The following is a 15132-nucleotide window of genomic DNA, read 5'->3' on the forward strand; positions in this document are numbered from 1 at the left end:
AGGATTTCCTGTATGTCACGATCCGACATAAAAGAAATGCTTTGATGATTTCTGCGATGTTAAATTGGCAAATCGAAGGAAATAAATCTAATTATATTAGCAATACCAAGTAATAAAACATTTGATTTTTTCCAAATAACAATTGTTAAAACAAGCGAATTAATCATCAATTAATTAATTCTGCAATAATCAATGAGAACCTTCAAGAATGTTAGATATTTAAGTTTTTAATTATTATATGATTAAATTTTATAACAGTGAATATCATTATCTATCCATAAAATTCCCAATGAAAAAAGATTTTATACTAGTATTATTCAATCAATGAACTATTTGAACAATATTTAATGATAAATAATAGATAGAATTTTTAAATATCAGCTAACACAAATTTCTATACTGACTAATGAGTTCACACATTTCTTTCAAGCTATAAAAATATCTCAAATAACAATATCTACAACATATTTTAATAAAAAAAATCCTTTGATTTGTAAAACCTATTTTAGAATTTGAATGTTTATGAGCAATTTGATATTTAAAATGGTATAAAAATGTATTGTTACAAGTAGTCTAACACTTATGATGTAATGTGAATATGTACTATCGTCACATAAACTTCAAACTTATCATTTTTTGTAAATTGTTTATAAACTACAGATTATATACAAATTTTAAGACTGACATTTCATGATTAATTTTCACAATATCATACATTGTTCAAAACCATACTATATATCAAGTTTTGAATGTCTCTTACGAGACAAGGAGAAAAAAGTATACACATTGTGCCACTTTTATTAAGTTTTAATAGTGCAGATACAGATTCAACTGACAAATTTCTGTCAACATAAAATCCACTTTATTTTTGAGAATGATCCAAATTGCATATCTATTAAAAAAGGGAAAGCTATTTTTGAATTTTGATATTTAAAAATGCTTTCAAATGGCTTTAAAAAACAAAAAATTGAATTTTTGCTTATAATTATAAATTTTGTATCTAAAAGCTGCCAAGCAACTTCTACAGAACTGCAGTCTTAAGGCAAATATTGGCATTACAGGGTGGAAGAAAACAATCCTATACAGAATTCTCACTGGAAAAATTAAACTTCCAGAACAGAATTCATACAACTTATCTTTGAGACTGTTGAAACTCATAACCTATAAAACTACAGTGATTATTCAAACACAAAACAAATAAATTAGAAAATACTGTGGCTATGAATTTCACATCCCAAAGACATCAACATGATCTCTCAGTGTCTATAAGACACACAAACACAAAAATTTTAACAGCAGACCTGCCAATAATTGCAACAAACTTTAAAATGCAATAGTCTAAATTATTCTACTTATTCCCTACTTGATGATTACCAGTGGGAGATGATTGAAAAAATACTCAATGGTCTCTTATAACGAGACTGTTTACAACAAGGATAAATCCTTGAGATTGATAGTATGGTGGTCACAATAAAATACATCACTATTACAATTTGTGCCATGCAGAGAAATGTCTACTTTTCGAGTCTTTACTGAACTAATTCTAATGCAACTTTATGTGCTAGACAAATAAGACAACACTCTGACACGAACCACCAATAATGTGAGCTTATGTAAAAACATTCTACTATGGCTTAGTCTAAGTCGATCCTGTGAGAATGTCTTACACCATTTCCATAATTTAGTCTGGATGAGCACCATTGTAGATTTGCGACATGAACAATTTATTGACGATAAATAGAAGGGGACATTCCTATATGACCTTTATGTTATCAGTAAAAGTTTATCTCGTTGTTGCAGATAATTCAGAATGGTAGCAGAAATTCTTATTGAGCACCTTAGAACTTTTATCTATAAATAATTATTTAAAATTAAATTGAAAGTGCTATGTTTAATTTGCTATTTAAATACTGTCCATCACATGAATAATTCACTGTCCCCAAATACCATACTACAGCACCCAACAGATGAGATTTTACAACTCAACTGAAATTAACAGGGAATGGCAGGACTGCATCATTTGTTCCAAATCAATTTGTTATTCATTGTCCAAAATATACAATTTTTTGGTGTGTTTATTTTAAACACACCTGATCCATACATCACATTCATTCATTTCACATTTATACAACACACACTCTCATGCATGTTTTTTCAAAGTAATTGTTGTTCATGAAAAAAGTTCATTTCCACTTTGGATGTCCATTCTTGCTTTCTTTAATTATGGTTTAAAAGTTGGATTCATTTGTCCAGGCATCACAATATTGCCAGGTGTGACATAATCACCAATCATTAAACTATTATTGACAGGAAAATGAGAGGTATTGCCTAATACTACTTGCTGCTGCTGTTGCTGTTGTTGCTGCTGCTGTAAATAATAATTATGTAATTCATTACTTTTTGTAAAAAAGTATGATGTAGACAAAAAAAATTATACTTACTTGTGTAAAAAGAGATGGAGAAATTCCTCCACCTATGGAACTAGTAGGAATACTTGCTTGAATACGAGAAGTTCCTGCTTTTATATTTGCACTCATTGTGCCTGGACTAGATAATGATCCTTAAATATAAATAGTAAGTAAGTAACATTTATGATGTCAATAATATCAAAAAATATTTTACATACCAAGAGAAATAATACTAGAATGATGTGATCCAAGATTCTGTTGTGAAGGTTGTTGGACAGGATGTACTTCCATGACATTATCTCCATTCATTAATGTCATACCATTTACTACAAGTTCAGCATTAGTAGTAACTAAAAATAAATTTAAAAAATCATAATTTGAAAAATTAGAGAGGAGAGGAAAAACAAAACAGAAATACACACCCCCATTTTGAGCATCAAGAGTTTGCCAGTAACTCTCACTTGGAGATGTTTCATTGCATCCAGGTGGTGGTTGTATTGCCTGACCTGTATATCTAAAGAATGGATTTTTCAAGTCCAATGTATTGAAAGCACGAGTTCCTGTTCCTTCAACACACAGTTCTATTTCTACATCATAGCTTTGTCTATTAAAAAAAAGGAAAGAAATAAAAAGTATGAAATAAATTTCTTTTTCTAAGTGCCAAAAGTTTTTGCAATTCATAATAAAATAAAAAAACATTAAAAAAAATTTAAACATCTAACCTTTTATTTGAATTCAGAACTACTCTTCCTGTTAATGTTTGGCCTCTTTGAACAAATACAGGTGTATTTAATAAACATCGAACCTGGTACCAGTGAGTAAGAGGTTGAGTTGGAGAAGTCGAAAGCCATACTGTTTGTCTGAAATATCATATTTCCAGGTATTAAAATAATAAACTTATTTCAAACAATTGCTAAAAGCTAACAGACAATTGATGTTTCATTTACACTTTCTATATTAAAGAATAAAATGTATTACTCACATGGAACCAAAAAATGCCACATCAAACCAAAATGCTAAACCATGCAATTCTCCTGATTGAAGCAAAACATAACTTAGAGGTATTTCTATTTGATGAAGATCAGATTCGTGTGATGACTGAAAATCTACAGTGTAACGAAGAGACTTTGCCATGCAAATGCGTATGTCAAAAGTATCCTAAAAATATAGAATAATATTTTGTAATGTTGCTAATTTCAATCAAATATTTTTTCATTAAAATTCCTGGAATTTTACTTCAATTTGTAAATTTCTAAGATTAAAAATCTAGAATTGTAATCTTAGAAACAAAAGTAAAATTCTAGGATTTTTACAAAATACTGATTAATTTATTAATAAATATTATAAACAATCAATACTTTCATCATCTAATAAGCTAGAAAAATATACTCTTGCCTGTCTGTCCACAAAATTTTTGATTGAAAAGTAAAAAATTTAATAGATAATTATATATATTATGTTATTTGGAGAAATTTCATAGCAATTTTAAATTCTTAAAAATTACAGAAATACTGCATTTTTATGCATGTACAGTACATGGATATACCAGTGTCAAATATTAAGTGACAGAATCTTACAAAATGAAACACAGTATATATTGTAAGGTAAAAGTGAATGAACAACATTATGAATTATGAAATGTAAGTTTGCTGCTAATAATAAATTTCAAGAATTTGATATTTAAAATCTGTTCTTAAAATACATGTTAATAATTAATTATTTTATTATTTATATTACTTTAAAGAAATTATCCTCAATCCTAAAGAAAGAAAAAACAACTTTTAAGGGACAGACATATCATAAAATCCCAAATTATTATATACATATACAAACACGTGAATTTAGAATTTATATATTATATTCTAAATTAATTGCTATTATATTTACATGAAAGGCTGCTACAAATCTTCAAAATCTTTAATCTTCAGCTACCTGCATGGAATCTGACAGCACCATGATCTCTAATTTAATCTATAATTTTAAATTATGCAAGTATAGGCAGTTCTCAACTTTAATACTTTCTTAAAATCATAACTGAACATTTCGAAGCATCTATCAGTCTGTATCATCTTAATAAAATACATTCAATTTTCTTCTGTTTTTAATCTGGTGAGATTTTATCAAATGCCATATAGGTGAATCCGTTATAATGTTGGTATATTTTTCCAATAATATATTCAACATTTTTTAAATCAAAGAACATGTTACATTTTCTCATTTTGCTGAATAATTTATATTATTAGAAATAAAATTACATAAACTGACTAAAACATCACATTGATGATAGTGCATGTGTGTGTATAAATTTATATGAAAAGTTTTAAATATATTATTATATTCTGATGTAAAATATCATATGGCTAGATACATGTATGTATGTGATGGCACCTAGCCATATGATATTTTATATCAGAATATTATAATACATCTACAGAATGCATGTATGTGATAATTTATCTTGAAAATATTTGTGAGTTTGCAAAAATGAAAAAGATTACCAATATGATAAAACATTTCAAATATAATACTGTTTTATACTGTTTAAAGATATCTTTGAATAAATAATTTTGTAAATAATTTTAAATTGCTTAGAAAATAGTTTTACAAATAAATAATAATTGCTTTAAATTAAAAGCATATATTATTTTATTTGAATAAAACCAAATATGCTAAACCAGCGTTTCTCAACCTGGGGGTCGCAGTGATATTAAAGGGAGAGTTGCGAGACAATAATGAAATAATTTTATGAGAAAAAATCATTTATTATAAACTTATAAATGTTTTACTTACAATAAGTACACATGTAAAGAAAAGAAATTAATGTGATGGTTGCATTTGTTTTTCATTTAAAATTTTCTCCATATATGGATCAAATTACAAAGAGCAAGTACACATCTAGTTGGAACTTGTAAATTGCTCATGTATGTACATGTACATGTCATACATACCTGTCACTATAAATGCAGCAACATAAAATAATAGGAATAGTTGTATTACATTTTTTATACTGTCGGTATTTTCTTAATGTATAAAATTAGTGCAATGTGATTATATAATATTTAAAAAAATTAACATTTATAATTACAGTCAAAATTCAATTAGTAATAGTAAGGCTTACTATTATTATTCCTTTGGGTGGGGTGGGTCGCGAAATATTAATTTTATTTATATTTACTATTTGGGAGGTCGTAGAGCTAAGAAGGTTGAGAATCGCTGTGCTAGACTTTTTGTTTTAATAAAGTAAATAACAAATAATAATTTCTATGGTGATTATATTTAATTTTTCTTATTTTTTAACAAGAACATTAAGTGAGAATTTTAAAATAAAAATCCAGAAAAAATTTATATTTTCATAAATAATTTAAGATGCATTTTTAAATATAAATATCAGAACAAAAAATAATTAAAATAATTTATGTAAAAATTTAACTTTGGTGTCTCTTCAAATAATATTAATTGAATCAAATGGCAAAATGACAAATGTCTACTTGGTTACAAATTATTTCAAATAGACTATAGCAGTGGTTCTGAAACTGTAGTCTGCAGACTCCTGAGATCCACAAGATAAGTATCTTCAGAAGTCTTCATGAACATTTTATAAATTGCCCTTATTTTATTACTAAGCAAGTATTTTAAAATATTATTTAAAGCAATATTAAGCTTGAAATGAAATTTGATATATTTGATTATTATTTATTAAAATGTTGCAAAAAAGAATCAACTTTTTAATTTTAATAAAAAAAGTTGGTTTTTTTAATTAAATTTTTAATAACTTTTAATTCTGTTATTCTAACAAAATTTTTCAAATTATTGTAATCAAACACTGTCAAAAAATATTAGATACCTCAAATGTTTTTTATTATTGTAGTTTATTAATTAATGAGTAACTGCTAACAGCTGAAAATAGGGGTCTGCAAAAATGTATCTTTTATACACAAATGTGCAACTTTCCAACTTTTAGAACCACTGGGCTATAGGATATAGTTTTTTCATAGTTCATTTATATTATCAAAATATTCTAAAATCACCAGAACTTAAAACACCCATTATATTATATGAAACCCTTGGGTCATATAGTGCTAATCCTCAGTTTGTGGTATTCTGAGATATTCAATTACTGGTATGAATAATGTACTCTAGCATCAGCACATCCATATCAGCTAGACAAAAAGTACACTTGGACATTGATGATTGCAAAAAGTAAGATGAATGATATTATGTCTCTGATGAGATGGGTTCCTGAAGCATACCAAGCTTTCTATTACCAGATCAAGACAGGTGACACTGCTGTTGATATGGAAACCCTGATGAATAACACCGAGGAAAATAAAACAATATAAGCAAAAATATTAACTAGGAATAAGAAGTATTTTCTAGATGATATTTTTTTGGTTTTTAATAACCAAGGTGTGAGAATTTCAAAAGTTTTTGAAGACACACAGTGTTTTTTTATTTATTTATTCATTCGTGGTTTTAGGCTCTTTACTGCTCAGAGAGCACAAAAAGACCACGGCAAACAGTGTTATATCACATTGCCTTAATCAATAAAATCTTTCTTGTGAGATTTTTTAAATCAAATAATCATAATCTTTTCTGTTTTAAGTATGAGATGATAGCCACATCCACAGGGCAAAGTTCAGAAAGCAAAAATATCAACACACATCTATTCATATGATTTTAGGAGTTTTTTAAACATTCAAACTCAGTTACCCCAGAAATGTAATTCTGAGGGTTAGCAATATATGTCCTAGAGGACTTTGTATAATAATTAACATAAACAAATATACAACTTTCCAATGTATACCATTTACAATTTTCAATCACTTTAGATGCTGTCTTAAATGATTCAAGGAGGAAATTCCCAGTACAAATGGGTAAAAAAAATAAGACTATAGAAAATTTAAATAAAAATATTTACAACAACTGGTTGTCTGAAATATTCTTGAACAGCTGCATCTCTTAAACTTGATAAATCCACTCCATGAAAAGACTGTTGATACCTATAATTCATAATTTTAATTGTATTAAGTTCTGATCTTGCAATTTAATAATATTTACACATAACAAAACCCATTACATTCACAATACTACAAAACTTACCAAAAATTAGCCTTATTTAACTGTTCCATATATAAAGATGAATCACTAAAAGGTGCAATGTGGAGATCTCCTCTAGAAGGAAACATTTTACCTGAAAATATCCCACTTAAATTAGAATGTAAACAACTATTTTTTGAATAAAAATTTTTCATCAATAAGAGTGATAAATTTTATTTTTAATTTATTTAAAGATGACATTACCATCAGGTGACAACCATTTCTTAGCATGAAGATATGTTTCAAGCATACGTTCATTAAACAACATATATCCCATTGGTTCTGAAACAATCACATTAACTAATTCTGGTAGAGTAATTTCTTCAATTTTTCCAGGTATCACTATAATTCTTCCTGCCAATTTGTTGTGATAAACTAAAGTCTAAAACAATTGCAAAAAATACAGTATAAAATATTTGAATCATAAATAATCATCATTTATCATTTAAATATATAAATAATCATAGATACTAACTTCAGCATGTTTTGCCATAGAACTTGCTTCAACAGCATATACTTTTCTTGCTCCAGCTTGTATAGCAAAAAAAGAAAGTATTCCGGAACCTGCACCTACATCTAAAACTATCTGAAATTGACAAAAAATTTGTTATATTTAATAATAAGATTTACATACATACAATATTATATATAACTTAGTTCTCATTTTGCTTAAAATTTCTTTCTAACATTATTTCAAAATTGTTAGCAAAAGTTTATATTGTTACAGATAAAATAAAGTAATAGCATTTTCAATATTTTTAAAATATATTTTAAAAAATTTCTTATTAAAGTAATATATGCATTAAAGCAGAGTAACTAAAGTGTATCTGAGATAAAACCAATTATTAGAATTTCAGTTGTTAAAACACTTTCTTCTAATTAGATTTTCCCTTTACATACTTGAAATTATTTCTAAACCAAATTTTAAAATATGACAAATTCACTCATCCAAGCCAATGCCACTATGAAACTTTTATTAACCTCAAACTTATTTCATAAACTGTATAAATATATATGTTTTACTTTTATTATTTAGTTGGAAAATAATTTATCCCATAAAAAATTATTTAGTATAAAAATATTTATTTTTAAATTTATATCAGGCTTGATATCTACACACATTAGCCACTATTATACTATAACCTCCTAAATACAGTATTTCTTTGAATTAAGAAATATGATAATTAAATAATCAGAAATTACCAACTGAAAGTGAGTTTGAAAACCAGTTGATCAAACTATAGTTCAAAATATTATTTTATTCATTATTATGAAATTTGGAATTGATATACAAAATTCTTTCATTTTTTTAATGTACTTTTATTATATTTCAAAAAAATACATAAAAATAACTTCTATAAATTTTTAAAATAACTCAAAATATTTTATACTATAAAATAAAATGTACAAAATTAAAAATTAATATTTTGCATATTTGAAATTCTCTTACTTTATCTTTAAAATCTTCCATATTTGCTAAAATTGCTCTCTGATAAGTAGATGTCCTAATGTAATCTTGCATCATATTTTGTTGCTGAGAAAGATAACCATAGAACTGAAAAAAAAAATTTGTTTTTAGTAACTTATTAATAATACAAATTGAAAATTTTTTCACATTTAGACAAATCTATAGATTAATACATTTGACTACTTACAATACATATTTAGCTTTTGCTGACATTAAAAAAATAATCCTATTCAATTTTTAATATAATAAATATTATCTTACTATACTATGTTTTTGGATTTATATTATCAAATTCAAGACAACACAGCAACACAATTTTAAATATGAAAATCTGTTGTAAATCTAAACATTTGCTGATTCTTCACAGAAACATTCAAATAATTCTATATAGACTTTATGGCTTTTGACTGAGTAATTTTTATACTGTAAGTTAATTTAATTTCTTTTTAAATTTCATTCAAGTTTTAATCAATATCTATCTACAATAGAGGTTCATTAATAACCTTATCTTTACTCTCGTCCCAGTATTTTATCACAAGATCCATTTGAGTTCTTTGAGCAAATTTGTTTAGTGATTCATCAAAGGAGATAGTAACATTATTGCAACTTGTAACAGTATCAATCAATTTTTCTCTGAAATAATGGGCTAGGCCAGTGTTTCTCAAACTTTTTGGACTGCGACCCCCCTTCTGCACTTAAAAATTTCAAAGGACCCCGAAGAATAAGTATGTGTCGAAAAACATCCCGCAGGGAGGGGTTAGGCTCGGATTTAAATATTTATATTATTTTTATTATTTATATGTGCAATTTATTTAAGTAAAAATTATTTTATACATTTTTTATTTCTATTATTTCTAAACATGAATCCATACTAAATTTATAAAATATTTGAAAAAATTGATCTGGCATCAATTTTTCAGCGACCCCCAAATATTTTTCGCGACCCCCACTTTGAGAATCACTGGGCTAGGCCATAATTTATTATATAGGAAGCTTTATCTGGACCCAATTGAAATTGTGTGGCTATAGTACTGTCAGGGAACATTTTTTTGAAAATGTTTTTATCATCAGAGCATGAATTGAGTGACATCTTTTTCTTTACAACTGCCAATGCCCAAGTTATCTCTGCTTTTATTATATCATCTTTTATCACAAAAGGTGTCAATGTGCTGCTAAGACATGTTGATTTGGTGAGAGACTGTTCATTAGTGATCTTAGATCTATCTTCCACAATAGAAGCTATTTCACACACATTTTGTTAACTATTAGAAGAGTTTGAATTTGTTGGGGTTAAAAACCTTATCAGTGAAGTTTGTTCCAACTTCAATCTTTTTATTTCAACATGACTAGAACTATTTGCATGTGATATTAATGCACGCTTTCCCATATTACTTAACGAAAAAACTTTACAACAAATGCAGCAAAATGCTTTTGTATCATCATCTTTTACAGTTCCTACCCAGGAATTGAATTCTGAATGAATAGCTGGATCCAGCCATTGGAGATTAAACCTTGTTTGTTTCCATGCCATTATAATTTAAGAATGTAGAAAAACACTAACTACAACATTCAAATGGCATCCAATCCGCATCTGCATATATATTAATTAAAAGTAGTGTTGCCAACTCAAAATTCAAATTTACAGCTAGACATTTTAAATAAAAATACCCAAATCATATTGTTTCCATTAGAATTGTTTGATTTTTTTAGCTAGATTGTTCATAAATCCACTAAATCTAGCAAAAAATTTGCTGAATTGGCAACTCATGAAAAGAAAAAAAAATGTTCCATTGCTGCCATTTTGATTTTGGTCTCTGTGTAAAAGCCAGAGTTTTAATATTTATTTTTAATAATTTTTATTTATTATTTAATTAATTTTGCATTAAATTTTGTCTTTGCATAAAATTTTCTTAAGAATGCAGGCAAAATTTATTTATTTTAACCCTTAATTACAATTCTTATAATTATTGCAAATCATATCACAAACCATCTTTCTCAGTTTTATAGCAAATTTTAATTAAACGAACTAATGTTTTCAGCAATCTTAAATAGCCTTCCTCAGGTTTAACATAATTTCAAATGTCAATTAGAACATAAGATTTGAAACTTAGAGTTTCGCTTGTGTGAGATATGATGACTCTTTCCCTTTGGGAAAATAAAGGGGATAAAGTTAATTCTCCCAACGTCAGAAAAGTTGAGGGACTAATAAGTATACAGGAAACGTGGTACAGACGGACGAAGACACCTCTTTACCGTTTAACCAGTTTATTGTACAAATATGCTTACAATACAGTTGAAGTTGTCTTCATTTCTCAAGTTCATAGTGATGTTAGTGGAATCCGGAGCAAAGTTCAGTGAATGATCCAGAAAGGAAAGTTCATTTGATTTCTGTTTGATGTTTAGCACTAATGTAAGGAGCCGACCCGATGGAGATAGGGGACGTTAGAACCCACTCCTCGGCACCTGTGTTGGGTTGCCATCTTTTAGGTGGGATCGGTTAATCCTGCATCAAGATAAACCGAAAGGAGGGTTGTATGTGGGTTGTGATGGAGGAGGCAAATGATCTCAAGTATTTTTCACACGAAAACCATTTATTTGTTAACATTAGTGCTTACATCGTCAATTGACAGTCACTAATCCAGACAAGACTTTGGCGTCAGTCGCAGCCCTGGGGTGGACAAGAGGAGATCACTGGACAGACGGATGATCGGGGATATGGTGCAGCGAAGTTCTATCTTGATGGCGACGACACAACTAAATACGGATCACAACTGTTATCCGAATAATGAGGAGACTCTTGGCTTAATCCAGAAGAGACTGTCTTTTGACCTTGATATCCCGATTTTTATAGGGTTTTTCCTCTATTTGCATTTTTGGATTGGTCCCTCGTCCCATTCCTCGCTTCCCGATTGGTCTCTCCTTTGTCTCCAGGTGCAAGACGAAACGTCTTTGAGTCGTGGGAAAGGTCCGATTTGAGGTTTCTATTTAATACCTCTTTATTGACTCTGCCCGGCAATTGTTTATAAAACATCAACACCTACACTCATAATTCAGGTTGTTATACCATTTTTGACGTCTAAGAATTTTAACGATTATTTTCATCTTTCATTTATCAAAAATTCCCTCTTTTATTGTTCGAAAAGGTTTATCTTGGCCAACATTTTATAGACTCGTGAGTCAATGATCTACCTACTTATGAGCGCTCATGTTAGAGTTTGTCTTCCGCTAAGCCCTTGGCAGAAATTTGACACATACTTGTTGTTTTATCTTTAGTCTTGTTGTTTACATAAGAATTTCGAAGGTTACTAAAGTTTGAACCCCATCTGGGGACCCACACTAACATAAATCACTTGTGTTTTTCCTGAGTTAGAAAAGTTCTCCTTTTGAAAAGCAACTGTTAATTTGTGGAAGGAAAAGGCAGCAGCGACAGTGAAATAGCGGAGATAAAGTGTAAGGAAAATGCAAATGACTGAAGGTGATTGGTGGCAATGGCTACGGAAAAGATGACTCTTGACAGCCTCATGTCTTTGAGATACCAACTTTTTATCACCTCCCTGTCTTTAGATCATTCCTGGATTGGTTTTGGATCCTCACCCATGCTTTATGATGGGAATCCAATGTATTCCCCGATTTACTTACGACAATTGAAGAATCGGAGTTTGCAGAAGTCATCATTGTCTTTTCAAACAATGGAAAATCCGACTCCAATCCAAATGATTGATCTTGAGAGCTGCACTATCGACTATTTCTCAAGTTTCTATAAAAAATTTTTTGTTCATTCCTTTTGTTTCTCTAATAATTAAATTATTTTACGTTTTTCTATTTTACTGAGTTCCGGGACAATTCCGGAACTTCACATTTGTATTCCTATGACGTCATAGTATTACAAAAATTGGGATTGTTAAAATCTATAGAATTTAAATAAAATAAAATGAAATAAATACAAAAATAAACATCAAACAAAATTACAATTATGTTATTAAAATATAGAAGTTCAGTGCATAGAATCGTAACTACAAATCTCTTTTGCAACATAACTGTAAAAATTGTTTTGCACAAAAGATAATCAAATTTATTTTAATTTTTTAGTAATTTAATTAATTTTTTAAAAATTTACCAGCTTTTTAAATTTATAATTAATTATAAGCAAGTTAACATTGGTTAAACTATCAGATTACCTAGTTGATTTTCAAAACTATAACTACAGTATATCTATTACAGGTATGTTCCCTAAATTTGCCAAAATCAGTGGATATTGTAACAGAAATGATGTTGTTACCCAACATTATTTCTGTTAAACTAATTATTAAACTATGTATCAAAGTTGCAGAAATTAATGGGAAGGTGAAAAATATGCTTGCAGTACAGTACTTTCAAGGAAAATTGTAACAACAAATGTAAAAAACTACTAGTTGGTGCCAGCATTTTACTGTAAATGTTGGGTAGCTATTTATAATTTTTTATGTTATGCAGTAATGTTTTAAACATGAAAAACAATTAAATTACAGATTTTTACTGATCTATTTAGCTATTTTGAAGTAAACATTCTAATAAATTACGATTTCAAGTTTTAAAAGTTTGTAAACTAATTTTTAATTAGTTATTTTTTATTCTAATTAACAAATTCATCTTTTTATAATTGCTGAATTATTAAAATTAAAAATTAAACACTATTACATAATAGTAGTTTATCCTGTTATTAATCCACAACTGTAAAATTATAAAAAAATTAAAATACCTTCTAAAACCGATAACCGGTGCAAACTATTTTTCGAAATGGCGAACGTTTTCACTGCCCCTCCTGGGCTCTTCCTCAGGCCAATTCTGGATTTGATAATCGAACAGCATAAATAAATGGAACGTGTTCCGTAATTTAAACGATCGAGTACATTGGGCAACCACGTGCCGTTCCAAATATTTAAATTTCCTTTTATTCCGTTTGGGAAAACGATGTGCGCCTCCTATGATAAAATTATATGGCTTCAGATGTAAAATTATATGGCTTCAGAATAGTGAAAAAAGCCATTTCGGATTCAAAACGGATTCTGGTATATTTTCTTATTAAAGATTGCAGCATTACTTCTTGCTGCCTGCAGATGGCTATGCATGGTCAGCCATATTCAGCAAACGAAATCAACAAGGCAGCTAAGGAGACAAATTCCCTGACCTTTTGACAATTTTCGACAAATTCTATGACTTTCCAAACACTAATGAAAATCCCTGACTTTCCAGGAGCATAGGAACCCTGTATTTCTAAAATCATTGAAAAGCAAAAAGGAAATGCAGAAAAGATAACATCAAATCTGAAAAATTACCACTAAAAATTGTAGAAATTACAAGATACTCTAATTCACCTTCAGCAGAACAATTCAAAATATATTATTAAACAACTTTTTGCTTAATATATTATTGCCAAATAAAATGAATCTCAGCAGCAAAAAAGTGTTTAATAATATATTTTGAAAATACAAGATGCAAAAGTTTAAAAGTTTTGGATTTATAGAAAATCATTAAATGACAAAGTTACAAATAACAAAAATTATAATTTTTTTCCTCATTAAAGATAACTTTCAAAGAAGTGAACTTAAAACAGCAAAATTCAATAAGTCACCAAGTTAAACACAGTACAGTAAAATCGAGACTATGTATCCTATTTTTTTGTTTTTAATGTTTGTTATTGTAAAATTGAATAAAACAATTCTAAAAAGGTTGCTATAGTTACGGATTGTTTTTGTTTATATTTAAAATGTAACAAAATGTTTATTTCTAAAACATTTGAATTTTAATCTAAAATGAACTTTTTTATGTTTTGTTATTTATTACATCCTTGAAAATGAAAGGTTTTTGAAAAATACCTTAAAACAACTGAGTATGTTTTAATTTGTTTGATGTTCTAATAAAACATTTATATTCTCTAATTCTGACCTGTGAACTTTATACTTGCTATTTAGCATAATATTTTTACAAATAATATAAGTAAGATTAATATTTTCTTCTATGTGAATTTTCAAATCAAAAGATGCAAAAATATTTAATATAAAAAAATTCTATATAAAGTAACAGATAATTTAAAAATAAAAATTTATAACTTATCAAAAAAAACCTATAAATATTTTAACATTATAGTATTACTATTTATCAGCATATCTCTGAAGAAGA

At 27.9% G+C, this 15132-nt stretch overlaps 1 protein-coding gene across 2 annotated transcripts in view; it reads right to left on the reverse strand.

Moving 5' to 3' along the window:
• Positions 1-780: 780 nt before the first annotated feature.
• Positions 781-15132, reverse strand: part of Art4 (arginine methyltransferase 4) — a 40417-nt gene continuing 26065 nt past the window's right edge. Inside the window, exons 4-14 of one of the 2 annotated variants that reach the window (XM_067266460.1) lie at positions 8956-9060; positions 7981-8091; positions 7710-7887; positions 7509-7599; positions 7327-7408; positions 3391-3566; positions 3131-3268; positions 2831-3012; positions 2627-2758; positions 2442-2560; positions 781-2365 (exon numbers count right to left, since the gene is read on the reverse strand). In XM_067266460.1, the coding sequence (XP_067122561.1) occupies positions 2222-2365; positions 2442-2560; positions 2627-2758; positions 2831-3012; positions 3131-3268; positions 3391-3566; positions 7327-7408; positions 7509-7599; positions 7710-7887; positions 7981-8091; positions 8956-9060 (1458 nt within the window). In that variant the 3' untranslated portion in view covers positions 781-2221. Of the gene's footprint in view, positions 2369-2441; positions 2561-2626; positions 2759-2830; positions 3013-3130; positions 3269-3390; positions 3567-7326; positions 7409-7508; positions 7600-7709; positions 7888-7980; positions 8092-8955; positions 9061-15132 lie in introns of both variants that reach the window. The other variant, XM_067266459.1, reaches the window with a different exon arrangement.

This window comes from Centruroides vittatus, unplaced genomic scaffold, assembly GCF_030686945.1.
Source record: "Centruroides vittatus isolate TY-2023 unplaced genomic scaffold, ASM3068694v2 contig_2733, whole genome shotgun sequence".
Classification (NCBI taxonomy): Eukaryota; Metazoa; Arthropoda; class Arachnida; order Scorpiones; family Buthidae; genus Centruroides; species Centruroides vittatus.